The sequence below is a fragment of the Coregonus clupeaformis genome, chromosome 18 (genome assembly GCF_020615455.1).
Source record: "Coregonus clupeaformis isolate EN_2021a chromosome 18, ASM2061545v1, whole genome shotgun sequence".
Lineage (NCBI taxonomy): Eukaryota > Metazoa > Chordata > Actinopteri > Salmoniformes > Salmonidae > Coregonus > Coregonus clupeaformis.
This window is the reverse complement of record NC_059209.1, coordinates 51,572,309-51,595,588: the sequence shown is the minus strand read 5'-3', so window position 1 is coordinate 51,595,588 and position 23,280 is coordinate 51,572,309. Positions and strand designations below refer to the sequence as shown.

Genomic DNA, 23,280 nt, shown 5'->3' with positions numbered 1-23,280 from the left:
TCTCCCACTTAAAAAGATGAGAGAGGCCTGTAATTTTCATCATAGGTACACGTCAACCATGACAGACAAAATGAGAAAAAAAATCCAGAAAAATCACATTGTAGGATTTTTAATGAATTTATTTGCAATTTATGGTGGAAAATAAGTATTTGGTCAATAACAAAAGTTTCTCAATACTTTGTTATATACCCTTTGTTGGCAATGACACAGGTCAAACGTTTTCTGTAAGTCTTCACAAGGTTTTCACACACTGTTGCTGGTATTTTGGCCCATTCCTCCATGCAGATCTCCTCTAGAGCAGTGATGTTTTGGGGCTGTCGCTGGGCAACACAGACTTTCAACTCCCTCCAAAGATTTTCTATGGGGTTGAGATCTGGAGACTGGCTAGGCCACTCCAGGACCTTGAAATGCTTCTTACGAAGCCACTCCTTCGTTGCCCGGGCGGTGTGTTTGGGATCATTGTCATGCTGAAAGACCCAGCCACGTTTCATCTTCAATGCCCTTGCTGATGGAAGGAGGTTTTCACTCAAAATCTCACGATACATGGCCCCATTCATTCTTTCCTTTACACGGATCAGTCATCCTGGTCCCTTTGCAGAAAAACAGCTCCAAAGCATGATGTTTCCACCCCCATGCTTCACAGTAGGTATGGTGTTCTTTGGATGCAACTCAGCATTCTTTGTCCTCCAAACACGACAAGTTGAGTTTTTACCAAAAAGTTATATTTTGGTTTCATCTGACATTCTCCCAATCCTCTTCTGGATCATCCAAATGCATTTTAGCAAACTTCAGATGGGCCTGGACATGTACTGGCTTAAGCAGGGGGACACGTCTGTCACTGCAGGATTTGAGTCCCTGGCGGCGTAGTGTGTTACTGATGGTAGGCTTTGTTACTTTGGTCCCAGCTCTCTGCAGGTCATTCACTAGGTCCCCCCCGTGTGGTTCTGGGATTTTTGCTCACCATTCTTGTGATCATTTTGACCCCACGGGGTGAGATCTTGCGTGGAGCCCCAGATCGAGGGAGATTATCAGTGGTCTTGTATGTCTTCCATTTCCTAATAATTGCTCCCACAGTTGATTTCTTCAAACCAAGCTGCTTACCTATTGCAGATTCAGTCTTCCCAGCCTGGTGCAGGTCTACAATTTTGTTTCTGGTGTCCTTTGACAGCTCTTTGGTCTTGGCCATAGTGGAGTTTGGAGTGTGACTGTTTGAGGTTGTGGACAGGTGTCTTTTATACTGATAACAAGTTCAAACAGGTGCCATTAATACAGGTAACGAGTGGAGGACAGAGGAGCCTCTTAAAGAAAAAGTTACAGGTCTGTGAGAGCCAGAAATCTTGCTTGTTTGTAGGTGACCAAATACTTATTTTCCACCATAATTTGCAAATAAATTAAAAAAAAATCCTACAATGTGATTTTCTGGATTTTTTTTTCTCAATTTGTCTGTCATAGTTGACGTGTACCTATGATGAAAATTACAGGCCTCTCTCATCTTTTTAAGTGGGAGAACTTGCACAATTGGTGGCTGGCTAAATACTTTTTTTTCCCCACTGTAACTGCCTTAATGTTGCAGGACCCCAGGAAGAGTGGCTGCTGCCTTGGCAGCAGCTAATGGGGATCCTTAATAAATACAAATACTACGGGGCCGGACATCTGCCCATCCTGACTCTGCAGGTCACACAATACTTGCAGTCTCCCTCAAGCAGTGGCAGAGAGCAACATCTTATGAAAGAGGTCTGTGTGTTTAGAGTCTGTTCCCCGGCTCTAAAGACCTTCAATACTCTTGAGAGCAGTAGCGCTCTTTATCTCAATAGAAATACTGCATACAATAAAGGAACATTTAGCATAAAAAACATCTAGATAAATGAATATCATTGTGAATATGTACCATCCAGCTATCGCCAAAATAATGCAGTCTTATTGAGATCAGATTGTATGGGACATGCTGAACACTAGAGCCCTGTCTGTTAAAACATGCCACAATGCAAGTCAAGTTCATGCATTACAAATTATTATGAATATGTTTTGTTCCCATAGCACAAAGCGCTAAAAAATTGTCATAAAGAATAAGTTTTCCAATCTCAAGAGGTTAAATAAAATAAAGGACTATAGTAAGTACCTAAGAAGTCTACCAGTTTGAGCGGGTGGGTAATAGGGACGTTTCACGAAATGAGTCCCTTTTGGGTAGTATAACTTAGTGAAAAAAAACGTATTTCACCTCATTTTAACATTCTGTCATGAAGTGCACATGTTCAACTTCATAAAAAACATGTTTTCCCATCTCGTGAGGTAAAAAATCAGCTCACCTGCTTTTACACTATGATTTGACCGTAGATGTTCAATGTTTCTTTTGAAAAAATGTGTTTTAAAATAATAGTTTCACCATATTAAAACAAGAGTTCAGTTCATCTAACAGGGTTGTTCTTAAAATGAGGGACAGACATAAATGAATCATTAATCACATTAAATAAATAATCTTCCAAAACGATTTTGTCAAAACAACAAAATAACTAGGGCTTTACAATGATGGTGAAAACTTGGAGAAATGTTGGTTAAGTAGGGTAAAATCTTCCTAGAAGCACGGAGGGACATGTCAAAATGCTGAATTTGAGCACTTTACCAAGTCTTTATTCATAAAACAAATCTGACTTATTGAGTTCTCTATGTGGTTTATATTAAAAGGCACTTCATTTAATATAACAGGCTTTTAAAATTAAATATTGGTGCTCAATTTCTATTTAAAATATCAAAGGGACGCAAAGGGACTCTGTTAGTGAAATGGCCCGCCTTATGTAATCAGTTCCGCATTCCTTCCTGTGGAGTATTGTTTTTTTTAATGTTGCATAAAGGGATCAGTGAAAACATCGCTTGAATACTTTTTGGGAAGCTGCACTTTTTCTCTACTGAATATTCTGCATCTGTTCACTAAGGTAAGGTTAACTTTGGTGGGAATCTTTACACCAACAGCATGTGTTCGTCTTGTGTTCCTTTAAACTCTTATCTTAGACCATACAGTATCAGCAACACTTCTGAACTGGAAGCTGTTAACTTCCAGACATTAGGACCATTGCTATTGCCACTCTTAGGCTACAAACAACTTGTTTGACGGAATGGCTTTTCAATTAGCATAACATTCACTTAAACTTAGCATTTTGTTGATTTATGTGTTGTGTTGAATATATCCAGTCTTAAGAAAAGTTGCAGTGGTCAAGTACAACATGGACAATCTGCATGCTTTTATTTTATATCTAGCAACATAAACATTATTTACTGATCAACTGGAATGAAGGAGCATTTCATGTTCTTTTAGTTAGCATTAAGATGCAGTCATTGCAGACAGAACCTGTTCTGACAAGCATTGCATTCCATTTTTCTTAGGGTAAAAAACTACTGAAATCATGGTTGCCTCAATCAACACATCTGACTATGATGACTACAATGATTTAGTGGTGTTACCATCTCAGTCCCCAGTCATCTATGAGATGTATCAGATGAGGACTGGCTTTAGATTTATGTATGTGTCGGTCTACTCAGCCAACCTTCTACTGGGTCTACTGCTCAACTCTGCTGTCATCTTCATGAGTGTCTGGAAATACAGGTCCAAGAAGAAGCTGAGTCGACGGATGTTGATCCTTGGCCTGGCTACCACCCACCTCATCTTCTGCCTCTTCACCCCACTTTACCTGATCAGTGCCTGGAACTACTTCTCCTGGACATTTGGGAAGGTTGTCTGCAAGCTGGGGTCCTACGTGATGTTTATGAACATGTTCTCTGCCTCAGTAATGATCACTTTCTGGAATGTGCGCTGGTGTGTCCCCAGATGTTTTGAACACCACATGTCCAGCAGCATGGTTCTGCTGTCCTTGTTCATTGGGGCCATACTGAGCGCCCCCTCTTTACTGTCCAGGGAGGTTCAGTACACTGCTGATGGATACGTCTGCCTTGACAACTATGATTATACTGAACAATCTCAGATCTCTAAAGAGGGTAAGGAGAGAATGATGGCTGTGGTGATCTGTCGCTTACTTTTCGGGCTGCTGCTCCCTTTGGGTGTGACATGTGTCAGCTGTTGCTGCATGAACAGTAGGGGAAACAATCAAGTGAGGTCATTGGTTATTCGACCTGTGACTATTGCCCATTTCCTATGCTGGGCTCCTGTCCTCTGTCTCTCTATGCTACAAGTCACAGTGGGGACAGACAACAGATGGTTCAGATACACATTGTCCCCAGCCACTGCCCTGTCAGTCTTAAACAGCTGCATCTATCCTATCATCTGCATCTGGCAAGGAAATAAAGAACTGAAGCGTAACTTTCACTCACAGCCTGAGAGGACCCCTCAGACAGAGGACAAAGGAGAGGAGGGCCATGAGATGACTTGCCTGGATAGAGAGGACAATGTCCTTGAACAGTAATGGGAATACAACATACTGTAAATGCAATTTGCAATTGAATAACCTTTCCAGCTTGAAATATACTTGTAAATACTGGTATCATGCAAAATATATAATATTTTGGCCAATATTTTCTATGAATTGTAATAAATACTCACAGTATGTATAATTACACATTGTTCTAAATCCCTCTTGATCAAGGTAACAAATGACTTATTTTTTAAAAACCTGTATTAATTTCCTATTCAAATGCATATTAAATAAAGATTTGACAAAATATATAACAATGAACATGTCTGAAAATATCTCATTTTGAATTAAATGTTACAATATGCCATAGGAAAAATATCCCTTGAAAAAAAAGTGACATTTTTATTTTCACGTTTTTTACATGTGAAACCATATGTTCACATGTATTACATTTACAGTATGTTATTTACATACAGTATGTTCACATGTTAACAGCACCTTTTCACGTGAGGAGAACAACATCTTTTTTTTATCATGTGAAAATCGAATTTAAAGTTAAACATGTGAAACACTTTAACATGTGAAAATCTAACTTTCACATGTTGAATTGCAATTTCACATGTGCACTCCAAAAAAGATTTAGGCTGCTGTTAAGTTTGTTAACATTACACCAGGGGTAGGCAACTACATCCAGCTGCAGGCTTATTTTTGTCGGAGCGAATGGTCGGGGGCCGAAAATTAATTAATTATAATTTGTACACTGCAAATTCTCCACAACCTAGCCCAAAAAGCGATTGTATTTGAAAATAACATTCATTTCATACATTGATTACATTGAGACATGATCACATATGTCAATTTTTTTAATTTGTGGGAATACTTGGGAACATACTTCCTAATTTGTTTTGTTTCGTTTTGGGGCTGAATTCCTGGTGATTCCAACCCCCACTCAAAACTTTGGGGGGCCTGTCATGCCAAATAATGTCCCCCGGCCAAAAAGTGTCCCGCTCTATGTCACAATGGGATTCGATAAACTAAAAAGTGTCCTAATGATGACCTAATGATTGGAATTTTGGAGATCATTACAGCCTAAATGAAGTTCTTTTCATCATCGCTATGCAAACAAGGCTGATTTCCGTGACAATTTTGCTGTTTAAACAAGTTTTATTTAGCTAATAAAATGAAAACATTACTTTGAACTACTTTTGGGTACCTTGTTAACATTACAACATGAAATCCATGTCTTAACCGTTGCTACGTTTCGGAAATGGCAAATAAAACGTGTAATCTACTTGACATATTAAAGTTACTTACCTTACAGATCACGAAGTCGGCTAATTTCCACCCCATTCATATGCAAATCCGTTTGATTCATACACTGGATTGTCTGGCTGTCATGTTTTTTTTTAACCTGCCCTTACCTTATCTACACTGAAATAATATAATTTCAGTAGTCCTCTATCATGATTCATTTTTTTCTATCTCGCATAGCTCATTAGTACACCCTTGTGGTTGAAAAAATATATATATTCAACCACAAGGGTGTACTAATGAGCTATGCGAGAGAGAAAAAAATGAATTATATATACATTTACATTATTTAGCAGACGCTCTTATCCAGAGCGACTTACAGTTAGTGAATAAATTTTTTTTTTTTTATACTGGCCCCCCGTGGGAATCGAACCCACAACCCTGGCGTTGCAAACGCCATGCTCTATCAACTGAGCTACATCCCTGCCGGCCATTCCCTCACCTACCCTGGACGACGCTGGGCCAATTGTGCGCCGCCCATGAGTCTCCCGGTCGCGGCCGGCTGCGACAGAGCCTGGATTCGAACCAGGATCTCTAGTGGCACAGTTAGCACTGCATTGCAGTGTTTTAGACCACTGCGCCACTCAGGAGACATATATATATATATATATATATATATATACAGTACCAGTCAAAAGGTTGGACACACCTGTTCGTTCAAGGGTTTTTCTTTATTTTGTAGAATAATAGTGAAGACATCAAAACTATGAAATAACACATATGGAATCATGTTGTAACCAAAAAAGTGTTAAACAAATCAAAATATATTTTATATTTGAGATTCTTCAAATGGACACCCTTTGCCTTGATGACAGCTTTGCACACTCGTGGCATTTTCTCAACCATTTTCACCTGAAATGCTTTTCCAACAGTCTTGAAGGAGTTCCCACATATGCTGAGCACTTGTTGGCTGCTTTTCCTTCACTCTGCGGTCCGACTCATCCCAAACCATCTCAATTGGGTTGAGGTCGGGGGATTGTGGAGGCCAGGTCATCTGATGCTGCACTCCATCACTCTCCTTCTTGGTCAAATAGCCCTTACACAGCCTGGAGGTGTGTTGGGTCATTGTCCTGTTGAAAACCAAATGACAGTCCCACTAAGCCCAACCAGATGGGATGGCGTATAGCTGCAGAATGCTGTGGTAGCCATACTGGTTAAGTGTGAATTCTAAATAAATCACAGACAGTGTCACCAGCAAAGCACCCCCACACCATCACACATCCTCCTCCATGCATTATGGTGGAAAAAAAACATGCGGCGATCATCCGTTCACCCACACCGTGTCTCACAAAGACACGGCGGTTGGAACCAAAAATCTCAAATTTGGACTCCACTGGTCTAATGTCCAATGCTCGTGTTTCTTGGCCCAAGCAGGTCTCTTCTTCTGATTGGTGTCCTTTAGTAGTGGTTTCTTTGCAGCAATTCGACCATGAAGGCCTGATTCACACAGTCTCCTCTGAACAGTTGATGTAGAGATGTGGATGTCACTTGAACTCTGCGAAAAATTCATTTGGGCTGCAATTTCTGAGGCTGGTAACTCTAATGAACTTATCCTCTGCAGCAGAGGTAACTCTGGGTCTTCCATTCCTATGGCGGTACTCATTAGAGCCAGTTTCATCATAGCGCTTGATGGTTTTTGCGACTGCACTTGAAGAAATGTTCAAAGTTCTTGAAATTTTCCATATTGACTGACCTTCATGTCTTAAAGTAATGATGGATGGTCATTTCTCTTTACTTATTTGAGCTGTTGTTGCCATAATATGGACTTGGTCTTTTACCAAATAGGGCTATCTTCTGTCTTCCCCCCTTTTATTTTTATTTATTTCACCTTTATTTAACCAGGTAAGCCAGTTGAGAACAAGTTCTCACTTACAACTGTGACCTGGCCAAGATAGAGCAAATCAGTGCGATAAAAACAACAACACAGAGTTACATATGGGGTAAACAAAACATAAAGTCATAAATACAACAGAAAATATATATACAGTGTGTGCGAATGTAGTAAGTTATGGAGGTAAGGCAATAAATAGGCCATAGTGCAAAATAGTTACAATTTCGTATAACACTGGAATGATAGATGTGCAAAAGATGATACTCTTGTGCAAATTAGCAAAATAAATAACAATATGGGGATGAGGTAGTTGGGTGGGCTAATTTCAGAAAGGCTGTGTACAGGTGCAGTGATCGGTAAACTGCTCTGACAACTGACGCTTAAAGTTAGTGAGGGAGATAAGAGTCTCCAGTTTCAGAGATTTTTGCAGTTCGTTCCAGTCATTGGCAGTAGAGAACTGGAAGGAATGGCGGCCAAAGGAGGTGTTGGCTTTGGGGATGACCAGTGAGACATACCTGCTGGAGCGCAGACTACGGGTGGGTGTTGCTATGGTGACCAGTGAGCTAAGATAAGACGGGGATTTGCCTAGCAGTGATTTATAGATGACCTGGAGCCAGTGAGTTTGGCGACGAATATGTAGTGAGGGCCAGCCAACAAGAGCGTACAGGTCACAATGGTGGGTAGTATATGGGGCTTTGGTGACAAAACGGATGGCACTGTGATAGACTACATCCAATTTGCTGAGTAGAGTTTTGGAGGCTATTTTGTAAATGACGAAGTCAAGGATCGGTAGGATAGTCCGTTTTACGAGGGCATGTTTGGCAGCATGAGTGAAGGAGGCTTTGTTGCGAAATAGGAAGCCGATTCTAGATCTAACTTTGGATTGGAGATGCTTAATGTGAGTCTGGAAGGAGAGTTTACAGTCTAACCAGATACCTAGATATTTGTAGTTGTCCACATACTCTAGGTCAGACCCACCGAGAGTAGTGATTCTAGTTGGGTGGGCGGGTGCCAGCAGCGTTCGGTTGAAAAGCATGCATTTAGTTTTACTAGCGTTTAAGAGCAGTTGGAGGCCATGGAAGGAGTGTTGTATGGCGTTGAAGCTTGTTTGGAGGTTTGTTAACACAGTGTCCAAAGAAGGGCCAGATGTATACAAAATGGTGTCGTCCGCATAGAGGTGGATCCGAGCGTCACCAGCAGCAAGAGCGACATCATTGATATACACAGAGAATAGAGACGGCCCGAGAATTGAACCCTTTGGCACCCCCATAGAGACGGCCAGAGGTCCAGACAACAGGCCCTCCGATTTGACACATTGAACTCTATCTGAGAAGTAGTTGGTGAACCAGGTGAGGCAGTAATTTGAGAAACCAAGGCTATTTAGTCTGCCAATAAGAATGCGGTGGTTGACAGAGTCGAAAGCCTTGGCCAGGTCGATGAAGACGGCTGCGCAGTACTGTCTTTTATCGATCGCGTTTATAATATCGTTTAGGACCTTGAGCGTGGCTGAAGTGCACCCATGACCAGCTCGGAAACCGGATTGCATAGCGGAGAAGGTACGGTGGGATTCGAAATGGTCGGTGATCTGTTTGTTAACTTGGCTTTCAAATACTTTCGAAAGGCAGGGCAGGATGGATATAGGTCTATAACAGTTTGGATCTAGAGAGTCACCCCCTTTGAAGAGGGGGATGACCGCGGCAGCTTTCCAATCTCTGGGGATCTCAGACGTTATGAAAGAGAGGTTGAACAGGCTAGTAATAGGGGTTGCGACAATTTCGGCGGCAAATTTTTGAAAGAAAGGGTCTAGATTGTCTAGCCCAGCTGATTTGTAGGGGTCCAGATTTTTCAGCTCTTTCAGAACATCAGCTGTCTGAATTTGTGTGAAGGAGAAGCGGAGGAGGGGGGGCATGGGCAAGTTGCAGCAGAGGGTGCAAAGCTGGTGGCCGGGGTAGTGGTAGCCAGGTGGAAAGCATGGCCAGCTGTAGCAAAATGCTTGTTGAAATTCTCGAATATTGTAGATTTATCGGTGGTGACAGTGTTTCCTAGCCTCAGTGCAGTGGGCAGTTGGGAGGAGGTGCTCTTATTTTCCATGGACTTTACAGTGTCCCAAAACGTTTTGGAGTTAGTGCTACAGGATGCACATTTCTGTTTGAAAAAGCTAGCCTTTGCTTTCCTAACTGATTGTGTATATTGGTTCCTGACTTCCCTAAAAAGTTGCATATCGCGGGGGCTGTTCGATGCTAATGCAGAATGCCACAGGATGTTTTTGTGCTGGTCAAGGGCAGTCAAGTCTGAGGAGAACCAGGGGCTATATCTGTTCTTAGTTCTGAATTTTTTGATATGGGGCATGCTTATTTAAGATTGAGAGGAAAGCACTTTTAAAGAACAACCAAGCATCCTCTACTGACGGAATGAGGTCAATATCCATCCAGGATACCCGGGCCAGGTCAATTAGAAAGGCCTGCTCGCTAAAGTGTTTTAGGGAGCGTTTGACAGTGATGAGGGGTGGTCGTTTGATTGCGGACCCATTATGGACGCAGGTAATAAGGCAGTGATCGCTGAGATCCTGGTTGAAGACAGTGGAGGTGTATTTAGAGGGTACATTTGTCAGGATGATATCTATGAGGGTGCCCATGTTTACAGATTTAGGGTTGTACCTGGTAGGTTCGTTGATAATTTGTGTGAGATTGAGGGCATCTAGTTTAGATTGTAGGAAGGCCGGGGTGTTAAGCATATCCCAGTTTAGGTCACCAAGCAGTACGAACTCTGAGGATAGATGGGGGGCAATCAGTTCACATATGGTGTCCAGGGCACAGCTCGGGGCTGAGGGGGGTCTATAGCAAGCGGCAACAGTGAGAGACTTATTTCTGGAAAGGTGGATTTTTAGAAGTAGAAGCTCAAACTGTTTGGGCACAGACCTGGATAGTACGATAGAGCTCTGCAGGCTATCTCTACAGTAGATTGCAACCCCACCCCCTTTGGCAGTTCTATCGAGACGTAAAATATTGTAGTTGGGGATGGACATTTCTGGTGGCCTTCCTAAGCCAGGATTCAGACACTGCTAGAACATCAGGGTTGGCGGAGTGTGCTAACGCAGTGAATAACTCAAACTTAGGGAGGATGCTTCGGATATTAACGTGCAAGAAACCAAGGCTTTTACGATTACAGAAGTCAACAAATGATAACGCATGGGGAGTAGGAGTGATACTGGGGGCTACCGGGCCTGGGTTAACCTCTACATCACCAGAGGAACAGAGGAGGAGTAGAATAAGGATATGGCTAAAGGCTTTAAGTACTGGTCTTCTAGTGCGTTGGGTACAGAGAAAAAAAGGGGCAGGTTTCCGGGCGTTGTTGAATAGATTCAGGGCATTATGTACTGAAAATGATATGGAAGGATATGAGTAAACCTAAGCGTTGGGTAACGATGAAGGAGATAGCATCACTGGAGGCACCGATTGAGTCGGTCTCCGCGTGTATGGGGGGTGGGACAAAGGAGCTATCTAAGGCAGGTTTAGCTGGGCTGGGGGATCTACAGTGAAATAGTACAATAAGAAATAACCGAAACAGCAATAAGCAAGGCATATTGTCATGGGAGTAATTCGAGAGAGCTAAGACAACAGCTGGTAATGGCGACAAAGTTTGGGCTGAGGCTAAACATAAACAGGATGCGGTACCGTAAAAAGGAACAGTCCAGCAGGCATCAGCTGTATAGCTGAGTTATCATAAGGTCCGGTGAAAAGCAATAGGATAGTTCGGAGGTAGTTCAGGGGCTGCTATAGCACTAGCGAGCAAGAGGCCACGGCTAGCGTGTGCTAGCGGGCCGGGGCTAGCAGATGGATCTTCGTGGTCGACGTCGTAACGGGAAGCCTGTTGTAACCACATCAGACGATTTCGTCGGCAGACCAGTCGTGTTGGATCGGCGGGGCTCCGTGTCAACACTAGGAGGTCCCGTCCGGTTGACAGAGAGGTAGATAGCCGGGAGATGGGCCTGGCTCAAGGCTAACTCAGGGCTGATTAGCCAACCACAAAACGTCAATTTGGTTGCAGCTAGCTAGTAGCGATGAATCCGGTGTTAAAGGTTCAGTGATTCCGGCAGAAAAAAACGATATGTTCAGGGTCGATAACGCGCTGTGCAGACAGTGCAGACTGGTCGAATAATAGTCCAGGTTAGAGCTGGCTGGCTGGTAGGTTGTCACGATCGTTACAAGATGAAGCGGACCAAGGCGCAGCGTGATAAGCGTACATACTTTATTTAGTACTTAACACCCGAACAAAACAACAAAACGATACGTGAAGTCCTGAGGTTATAACACACAAACCTTAACGGATCAAGATCCCACACAGACTGGTGCCAAACGGCTGCCTAAGTATGGTCCCCAATCAGAGACAACGAACTACAGCTGCCTCTGATTGGGAACCACCCTGGCCAACATAGATCTACATGATCTAGAAACTCAAACATAGAAAACTAAACATAGAAACTAAACACCCTGGCTCAACATTTAAGAGTCCCCAGAGCCAGGGTGTGACATAGGTAGTGCAGGCCACGGCCACGGACAATGGTGAAGACCGCTAACGGTGGCTAATAGCAAGTAGCTAGTTAGCTGGCTAGCGATGAATCCGGTGTTAAAGGTCCAGTGGCTCCGGCAGAAAATCCGATATGCTCTGGCTCGATAGTGCGATGTGCAGACTGGCCGACAATTGTCCAGGCTAGAGCTGGCTGGTAGGAAGTGCAGGCCACGGCCACGGACAATGGTGAAGACCGCTAATGGTGGCTAATAGCAAGTAGCTAGTTCTGGTTCTGGATAAAAATGTATGAAGAAACAACAGAATCCGTTCCACATTGGGTGAGGCGGGTTGCAGGAAAGTATATTTAGTTAAAGGATGGTAGTGAGATTGAGAAATATATACGAAAAAAAAAGAAAAAAAAAAGAAAACAGGCTATTTACATAAAGGACACTACAGAAAACACGACCGCACTGCTATGCCATCTTGGTAGTGCCCTACCTTGTCACAACACAACTGATTGGCTCAAACGCATTAAAAAGGAAATAAATTCTACAAATTAACTTTTAAGAATGCACACCTGTTAATTGAAATGCATTCCAGGTGACTACCTCATGAAGCTGGTTGAGAAAATGCCAAGAGTGTGCAAAGCTGTCATCAAGGCAAAGGGTGGCTATTTGAAGAATCTCTAATATAAAATACATTTTGATTTGTTTAATACTTTATTGGTTACTACATGATTCCATATGTGTTATTTCATAGTTTTGATGTCTTCACGATTGTTCTACAATGTAAAAAATTTTAAAAATAAAGAAAAACCCTTGAATGAGTACGTGTCCAATCTTTTGACTGGTAGTGTATATAAAAACAATATCTAAAAAGATCCACACTCATACTCACATACTCCTAGAATATATTCTACAGCATAAACAAATCCAAGTCAATGTGAGGCATGCAACAGCATTCTCCCACTTTATCTCCCTCTCTCACAAGCACGTGTTTATACACACAACACAACACAACACACACAACACCTGGTGGGAAAGCCCAAACATTCTGAATTCATTTACAAATACAGGTCTTTGAAGCTAATCTTGTTTAGTCTGAAATCCTAACTGGTTTCTTTGATTGAATGTTTAGTTTGTGGGAACTGTAGAATTGTTATTTTTTACCTTTTGCTGTGGAATAAGTGTGGTCCTTCATATTATGAATTTAATCACTTTTTGACTGCACCCTTTTTGATTTGAATGAAACCTTCCATACATGTTTGCCCATGGTAGAAGTGGTCAGAAAGTGCTCAAAGATTGCCCATTTTGCATACCCCAACCTACCATGACACATCCCCACCCTACCATGACACATGTCTGTGGAATGTGTACACGTGTACTTGTGAGAGAGGGAGAGAAAGAGGGAGATGTGGGGTATCTTTTGACCAATGGGTAAAATATGTTAATTGTGTAGACAATCCTATAAGAAAACAAACCAATGGTCCAAACTTCATGTCTCTATCATAATCCGTTCAAAGGTTATTGGTGTTTTTACCCTTGTATATTGGCCAGAATTAGGGTGACTAAATCAATGGAGGCCAGAGAAAAAAGTTGGCAAAAATCTGGAAAATTGCATTGTATTAGCTAGGCTGGAGTCTGTGCATGAATGAAGGCTACTGGCTACCTGGCAGGCTCACTTTACCATTGAACTCGTCATCTTTCTTCTCCAATCAGCAGGACATAAAACAATATAGAGGTAAGATGGATATCGATTTTGAGTCATGACATTAAGTATTTTCAAAATATTTTATTATAGGGGGGGAATTCAAAATATATGTACATATTGGTCCAGGATATATTTATGAAATATGTAACTTGAGCACATCATAGAATATGTATGTAAATATATTTTTAAAATATATGTGAATGAAAAAAAAGTCATGCTGAATTGTAATGTTGAGTCTATTGACCTCTGGTACCTTGGCATTAGGTTTCCAAAGTGGGGTTTGCGGAAGGGTACCAAAAAATGTCTGCAGCCTTGAATGTCCCCAAGAACACAGTGAGTAGCAATGTTTTCTTGATAACATGAGCAAGGAAATGGTGATTCGATAGTATTTCGGTCTCTATGTTGCTGGTAATTTGCTAATGCAGCGCAATCTGTATCGATAGTAGCTATCACTGTGTGTCGCGAAGCTGCAAGGCAATATCAGTGATACATTTTACGGTGTCATCTCAGTCACGTTACTTAGTGATTTGCGCCGGCAGTCACCACACTTTGTTACATGACTTCTGATCATTATCTTGGAACCCTATTCCCTTACACAGTTAAACTAGAAACGCATTTACAGTGGGGAAAAAAAGTATTTAGTCAGCCACCAATTGTGCAAGTTCTCCCACTTAAAAAGATGAGAGAGGCCTGTAATTTTCATCATAGGTACACGTCAACTATGACAGACAAATTGAGATTTTTTTTTTCAGAAAATCACATTGTAGGATTTTTTATGAATTTATTTGCAAATTATGGTGGAAAATAAGTATTTGGTCACCTACAAACAAGCAAGATTTCTGGCTCTCACAGACCTGTAACTTCTTCTTTAAGAGGCTCCTCTGTCCTCCACTTGTTACCTGTATTAATGGCACCTGTTTGAACTTGTTATCAGTATAAAAGACACCTGTTCACAACCTCAAACAGTCACACTCCAAACTCCACTATGGCGAAGACCAAAGAGCTGTCAAAGGACACCAGAAACAAAATTGTAGACCTGCACCAGGCTGGGAAGACTGAATCTGCAATAGGTAAGCAGCTTGGTTTGAAGAAATCAACTGTGGGAGCAATTATTAGGAAATGGAAGACATACAAGACCACTGATAATCTCCCTCGATCTGGGGCTCCACGCAAGATCTCACCCCGTGGGGTCAAAATGATCACAAGAACGGTGAGCAAAAATCCCAGAACCACACGGGGGGACCTAGTGAATGACCTGCAGAGAGCTGGGACCAAAGTAACAAAGCCTACCATCAGTAACACACTACGCCGCCAGGGACTCAAATCCTGCAGTGCAAGACGTGTCCCCCTGCTTAAGCCAGTACATGTCCAGGCCCGTCTGAAGTTTGCTAGAGTGCATTTGGATGATCCAGAAGAGGATTGGGAGAATGTCATATGAAACCAAAATATAACTTTTTGGTAAAAACTCAACTCGTCGTGTTTGGAGGACAAAGAATGCTGAGTTGCATCCAAAGAACACCATACCTACTGTGAAGCATGGGGGTGGAAACATCATGCTTTGGGGCTGTTTTTCTGCAAAGGGACCAGGACGACTGATCCGTGTAAAGGAAAGAATGAATGGGGCCATGTATCGTGAGATTTTGAGTGAAAACCTCCTTCCGTCAGCAAGGGCATTGAAGATGAAACGTGGCTGGGTCTTTCAGCATGACAATGATCCCAAACACACCGCCCGGGCAACGAAGGAGTGGCTTCGTCGAAGCATTTCAAGGTCCTGGAGTGGCCTAGCCAGTCTCCAGATCTCAACCCCATAGAAAATATTTGGAGGGAGTTGAAAGTCTGTGTTGCCCAGCGACAGCCCCAAAACATCACTGCTCTAGAGGAGATCTGCATGGAGGAATGGGCCAAAATACCAGCAACAGTGTGTGACAACCTTGTGAAGACTTACAGAAAACGTTTGACCTGTGTCATTGCCAACAAAGGGTATATAACAAAGTATTGAGAAACTTTTGTTATTGACCAAATACTTATTTTCCACCATAATTTGCAAATAAATTCATAAAAAATCCTACAATGTGATTTTCTGGATTTTTTTTCCTCATTTTGTCTGTCATAGTTGACGTGTACCTATGATAAAAATTACAGGCCTCTCTCATCTTTTTAAGTGGGAGAACTTGCACAATTGGTGGCTGACTAAATACTTTTTTTCCCCACTGTAAGTAAAGTGAAGACTGGTCGGAATTAGTGTGTTGTATAGCTAATCTGCAAGAGTAGGTTTAGGCTGATTTATTAGCCATGTTCTGTCATGCATTTTACGTAGGTAGTCCCTGTCGGTCAATATTTGCATTCTAGTAGTATTATTCTAGTGACAGCATATTCTTATTCTATCATATGCTATTGTGTTGTATGCTATTGTAGTGATCACTAAATTCTAGTCATGTATTAGCTCCTGTTATTCATTAATCTTCTGCTTGCATTATCTTCATGTCTTACATACTTAAAAAAAAAAAGTTACTTTAAAAAATGTATTACATTCAGTCATCCAGCAGACACTCCCACCCAGTCGAATTGGGGAACCGAACCAGCGACCTCCCGGCCACCGGCCCAAGCTCCCAACCGCCAGGCCACCAACCATCCAAGATCCACCCCCACAGTTCCCCTCAAGTGCTGCCCCTCAACAATCCAAGACCCACTGACAGTTCCCACTGTAAAACTTGTACAGGCTTCCTTTTCAGTTTGTTACTTACTTTAGTATTGTGGAATAACTACAATGTTGTTGATCCATCCTCAGTTTTCTCCTATCACAGCCATTAAACTCTAACTGTTTTAAAGTCACCATTGTCCTCATGGCTCTCCGGCAACTGAGTTAGGTAGGACGCCTGTATCTTTGTAGTGACTGGGTGTATTGATACACCATCAAAAGTGTAATTAATAACTTCACCATGCTCAAAGGGAAATTCAATGTCTGCTTTTTTAAAACCCATCTACCACTAGGTGCCCTTCTTTGCAGGCATTAGAAAACCTCCCCAGGTCTTTGTGGTTGAATCTGTGTTAAACTACAATCTGTAGCCATGAAGGGCTTTGAAAGGCTGGTCATGGCTCACATCAACACCATTGTCCCAGACACCTTGGACACACTCCAATTTGCATAACGCCCCAACAGATCCACAGATGATGCAATCTCTATTGCAATCCACACTGCCCTTGCCCACCTGGACAAGAGGAACACCTATGTGAGAATGCTGTTCATTGACTACAGCTCAGGGTTCAACACCATAGTGCCCTCCAAGCTCATCACTAAGCTAAAGACACTGGGACTGAACACCTCCCTCTGCAACTGGATCCTGGACTTCCTGATGGGCTGCCCCCAGGTGGTGAGGGTAGGCAACAACACATCCGCCACGCTGACCCTCAACACCGGGGCCCCTCAGGGGTGCGTGCTTAGTCCCCTCCTGTTCAACAACTGTGTAGCCGTGAACGACTCCAACACCATCAAGTTTTCAGACGACGCGATGGTGGTAAGCATGATCACAGATGACAATGAGACAATGTGTTTGTACGGTATATCATAAGTGACAGTCAAAGCTGTATTGACAAGGTCTGTAAGGCAGGCTATTGTCTTTCCCTTCCTTCTGGAACCATTATTTCAGATAATCTGATGTTGGCTGGGCTCCCCGCTTGTGCCCTCAAACCCTTGCAACTTATCCAGAATGCTGCAGCCCACATGGTTTTCAACCTTCCCAAGTTCTCCCATTTCACCCCGCCCCTCCGCACACTCCACTAGCTTCCAGTCGAAGCTCACATCCACTACAAGACCATGGTGCATGCCTACAGAGCAGCAAGAGGAACTGCCCCTCCCTACCTTCAGGCTATGCTCAAACCCTATACCCGAACCTCTAGATAAGATCTTAAGTTAATTGATTGTCAAGTACTGTTGGGATGTTTTCAGTGCTTGCAAAACATACAGTATGTTAGATTTTCAAGTAGGCCTAAAGACGTCAGTATTTGATCTTTTTTTAAGAGCACTCTTCAGTACTTTTCAGATATTTTATTGAAGAGATAGGACAGAGTAACATAACGATAGTGAGGTGAAAGTTTGACAACGTAGCGATGGGTCTGGAATTTGAACCCACATGGTCATGAGCACATATAGTACATTTATGTGTTGAAGGTGGTGCTGTTGACCACTAGACCACCTCAGACGTGTTTGAAGTGGATATGTTCAGAAACAGACATGTAGATTACCCATGTGTACAAGACAGACTCTGAAGGAGGAAGTAGGGGTAGAGAACTAGGGGTGATCAAAACCGTTTCCTAACTACAATATCTTGTCTTGACAGGGATTGCAAGCCAAAGAACTGCTACACAATGGAGGATTCTGAAACCATTTATGGTTTTGATTATGAATATGGGCATTATAGCAATTACACCTATGACAATGTTACTCCTCATGAGGAGAAGGTAGCTTTCAAAACCCACAAGTCATGCTTCACGGAGGTTTCATGCGTCTCCCTCATGGTGGTCAATGTGGTTATATTCTTGCTAGGGGTTTGTGGGAATGGGGTGGTCATCTGGATCGCTGGTCTCAAGATGAAAAAGATGGTCAACACCACCTGGTACCTCAGCCTGGCAGTCTCCGACGTCATATTCTTTGCCTGTCTACACTTCAACATTTACACGGTAACAAAGGAGTGGATCTTTGGGCTCTTCATGTGCAAGTTCACCTCTTTTGATATTCCTGAACATGTTCAGCAGCATCATCCTCCTGGTCGTCGTCAGTGTTGACCGCTGTGTGTCAATTATGTTTCCAGTGTGGGCTTAGGACCACTGCACCATTTTCAAGGCCTTTGTATTGGTGGTCCTGGCCTGGGTTGCCTATGTCGCACTCAGCATCCCCTCCTTGGTGTTCAGCGACGCCAAGACTCATGTAGGGAAGAGCATGTGTTTCAATAACTACACCGACCAACATAGCCACAAGACGATCGCAGGGGGTTCATCAGGGGGTTTATGCTCCCATTCCTCATCATCTTCTGTTACTGTCATCATCCTGCAACTGAGAACCAACCGGATGATGAGCAAGCCCTTCGAAGTTGACTGCCCTGATAGCCTGATAGCCACGTTCTTCATCTGCTGGCTGCCCTACCATGTCTTTGTTTTGCTTGAGTTGATCCACCAAAGCTACGACCTGGAGGTTATAAGAGCTGGACTGATGGTGGGTAACACTGTAGCCACAGCTAACAATTTCCTCAACCCAATACTGTATGTTTTCATCCATCTTAGACAGCTCCATACTGTCTAAGATGGAGAATGCCATGGGAGAGGAGGGCTGCACCACCAGCCACTACCTCTCCAGGTCCAGCTCCATGGAGAGCAGCCGCAGGGACTCCACACATATCTAAAAGTCTGAGGATGGTAAGGCCTCAGTGGCGGCAGAGACTAAGAACACAATTTTGTTCAGCAATGCTTTGCCTTGTTGAAAAGTCATGTAAGGTGTATTTTCACTTGAGGGTCTAAGAGACTAATGATAATTGTCATGCATTTGTACAATCACAAGTCGTGTTCTTTGTCTCATGTTAACATTCTGTCCAACCAGTTTGATTTGTTTCTCTCATGAGCAAACTGAGTATTGTGATGAGTACTGAGGATACGAAGAGGCAGGACGCAGACGCAGGAATCAACAATGTAAAGGTTTACTTAACACTGAGCAAGAGAACAACAAAGAGCGAGTACACGACAAGACACTGACAATCACACACAACACAACACTGAACAGTCCAGGGCTATATAGGGGTGGTGATGAGCTGAGGTGCAGGTGCGCTGGAGGTGATTAGGGCATTGGGTTTCCATTCCGGTGTTGCTGATGTGGTGCGCTCAGACCGGTGGCTCAGTAGACCGGCGAATCAGAGTGCCGGAGGGGAGCAACAGGAGGAGACGTGACAAGTATGGTCTTGTGAAGATATTGGTCACACTTTATTTGGATAATCCAGATAACCTTAATGTTTCTTATAAAAAGAAGTAATGCAGTCAGTCTCTCCTCAACTCTTAGCCAAGAGAGACTGGCATACATAGTATTCATATTAGCCCTCTGGTTACAATGATGAGCATGACGTGCCGCTCTGTTCTGGGCCAGCTGCAGCTTAACTAGGTCTTTCCTTGCAGCAGTCGACCATACGACTGGACAATAATCAAGATGAGACAAAACTAGAGCCTGCAGGACCTGAAACATACAGATGTAGGATCTTAATTTGTGCCAGTTTTCTGCAGCAGCAACAGGAAATGTGAATTATAATTTGGGTTATACATTTTTGTAGGGGTTGATAAATGTAAATGTGGAAATTTAAAACCCCAGACTTTTTAAACCTCAAATACACTACGTTTTACATTTCCTGCATTTTGTCTGAATTGTATCTTTAATTTTGCCTTAGATATTGCAGACATCTATACACAACATATCGTCCAGCCCTATCCCAAAAACATAATTTGACTTCAGGGTCCAAAAGGGTAATGAATTGTGTAAAAATACAAGCATTTTTCTGTTCAATCTACCTGTTTGATTTGTTTTTCTATAAAAACAATGAGTATACAATCTTGTATTGTAGATATTGTAACATGTTTCTGGTTATTTTTGTAAATAGTCATGGGAAACTGAAAAAGAAGCTGCTTGCTTTTAATGAACTGAGAAGCAGCACCAGGCTGTTTGTTTTGTGTGTGGTGAGTGCATTTTTCTGATTAAATCCAATGTTTTGACGAATAGATAATTAACTGGTATACAGTGCATTCGGAAAGTATTCAGACCCTTTGACTTTTTCTACATTTTGTTACATTACAGCCTTATTCTAAAATTGATTAAATTATTATTTTTTGCTAATTTATTAAAAATAAAAAACATACCTTATTTACATAAGTATTCAGACCCTTTGCTACGAGACTCGAAATTTAGTTCAGTTGCATCCTGTTTCCATGGATCATCCTTGAGATGTTTCTACAACTTGATTGGAGTCCACCTGTGGTAAATTCAATTGATTGGACATGATTTGGAAAGGCACACACCTGTCTATATGAGGTCCCACAGTTGACAGTGCATGTCAGAGCAAAAACCAAGCCATGAGGTTGAAGGAATTGTAAGTAGAGCGCTGAGACAGGATTGAGTAGAGGCACAAATCTGGGGAAGAGTATCAAAAAATGTCTACAGCATTGAAGGTCCCCAAGAACACATTGGCCTCTATCATTGTTAAATGGAAGACTCTTCCTAGAGCTGGCCGCCCGGCCAAACTGAGCAATCGGGGGAGGAAGGCCTTGGTCAGGGAGATGGCAAGAACCTGATGGTCACTGATAGAGCTCCAGAGTTTCCAGAAGGAAAACCATCTCTGCAGCACTCCACCAATCAGGCCTTTATGGTAGAGTGGCCAGACCGAAGCCATTTCTCGGTAAAAGGCACATGACAGCCTATTTGGAGTTTGCCAAAAGGCACCTAAAGACTCTCAGACCATGAGAAACAAGATTCTCTGGTCTGATGAAACCAAGATTGAACTCTCTTTGGCCTGAATGTCAAGCGCCACGTCTGGAGGAGACCTGGCACCATCATGCTGTGGGGATGTTTTTCAGCGGCAGGGACTGGGAGACTAGTCAGGATGGGAAAGATGAACGGAGCGCTCAGGACCTCAGACAGACTTCACCTTACAACAGGACAATGACCCTAAGCACACAGCCAAGACAACGCAGGAGTGAGTAAAAGGTCTGAATATTTTTTTTTATTTTTTTTGGTGCAAACATTTGTAAACTTGTTTTTGCTTTGTCATTATGGGGTATTGTGTGTAGATTGATGGTGGAGGGGGGGAGCATTTTAATCCATTTTAGAATAAGACTAACGTAACAATGTGGTAAAAGTCAAGGGGTCTGAATACTTTCCGAATGCACTGTACACTAAATAGGCTTTATTTTGTTCAATAGTCATTCCATACTGTCTTTTTCATGCAAATTGCTGTATATCAAATTAAAAGTCATACCTGCAGTTGTGACCAACACAAACTGTTGTGTCAAATAATCATTCTACTTATGCCATGAATCTAGGGTGAACAGTTTATTGGAAAAGTGCGTGTTAAACATGAGTTTATCAAGAGTTACAAAACAACGAACCTGCAGTCTCTGATGTCCAAAGTCTCCAATTTAATGTTATGTACTGTGTGCTGTGCCTGAACAGTACCATATTAAGGTGTAGTCTACTGTCGATTTAGTATAATTCAAAGTTAAGGTAAATTATATTTTCTCTTAAGTCAAATTTCCCAATTGCATGTACATTTTAGTTCCTGAATTTAAAAAAATTGAAAAGGAAATTACTCAATAATTGTTCACAGTTTCGTCATGTAACCACAACCACAGATGGCACAACAAGTGCTTTACCAAATACCCATCCCAAAACAGCCACCTAACTGTAGCTGTCAGTCGATTTGTCAGTGGCTTTGTGCTCCCGCTCCTCATCATCTTCTGCTACTCTGTCATCATCCTGGGACTGAGGACCAACAGGATGACCAGGTCCTCCAAGGCCTTCAGAGTCATGACTGCACTGATAGCCACGTTCTTCATCAGCTGGCTGCCCTGCCATGTCTTCATCAATCTGGAGCCAGATATTAAAATTATCTAACCATTATTTATGAAGGGCTAAAGATATCTGCGACTCTTGCTAGTGCAAACAGTTGCCTGAACCCATTTCTGTATGCATTAGTGAGCAAAGATTTCAAGCAGAAATGCTGGAGCTCTTTAGTCTCTAAAATAGAAAATGCCTACAAATGTCGGATTGCCTTTCAACAAATACTGTAATTACAGGGCAAGTGTATGCTCCTTAAGGACATGTCCATATTGCCAATCCAATGACAAGGATCGTGACAAGAATTAATAGAATGTTCGTTCTATGTTATCTACAGTACCAGTCAAAAGTTTGGAGTCACCTACTCATTCAAGGGTTTTTCTTAATTTTTTTTACAATTTTTTACATTGTAGAATAATAGTGAAGACATCAAAACTATGAAATAATACATATGGAATCATGTAGTAACCAAAAAGTGTTAAACAAATCAAAATATATTTTATATTTGAGATTCTTCAAATACCCACCCTTTGCCTTGATGACAGCTTTGCATTCTCTCAACCAGCTTCACCTGGAATGCTTTCCCAACAGTCTTGAAGGAGTTCCCACATATGCTGAGCACTTGTTGCCTGCTTTTCCTTCACTCTGCCGTCCGACTCATCCCAAACCATCTCAATTGGGTTGAGGTCGGGGGATTGTGGAGGCCAGGTCATCTGATGCAGCACTCCATCACTCTCCTTCTTGGTCAAATAGCCCTTACACAGCCTGGAAGTGTGTTGGGTCATTGTCCTGTTGAAAAACAAATGATAGTCCCACTAAGCCCAAACCAGATGGGATGGCGTATCGCTGCAGAATGGTGTGGTAGCCATGCTGGTTAAGTGTGCCATGAATTTGTGACCAGCAAAGCACCCTCACACCATAACACCTCCTCCTCCATGCTTTACAGTGGGAACTATACATGCGGAGATCATCCGTTC

At 42.4% G+C, this 23,280-nt stretch overlaps 1 protein-coding gene and 1 pseudogene across 1 annotated transcript; both read left to right on the top strand.

Annotated features, from left to right (window-relative positions):
• Positions 1-3,383: 3,383 nt before the first annotated feature.
• On the top strand, positions 3,384-4,667 carry LOC121566987 (G-protein coupled receptor 1; the record flags this gene model as incomplete). Its single annotated transcript, XM_041876961.1, has 1 exon — positions 3,384-4,667. A coding segment is annotated over one exon (1,029 nt), but the record flags the coding sequence as incomplete, so codon positions are not given.
• Positions 4,668-18,087: 13,420 nt separating this feature from the next.
• LOC121583817 lies at positions 18,088-19,118 on the top strand (annotated as a pseudogene).
• The last annotated feature ends 4,162 nt before the right edge of the window (positions 19,119-23,280 follow it).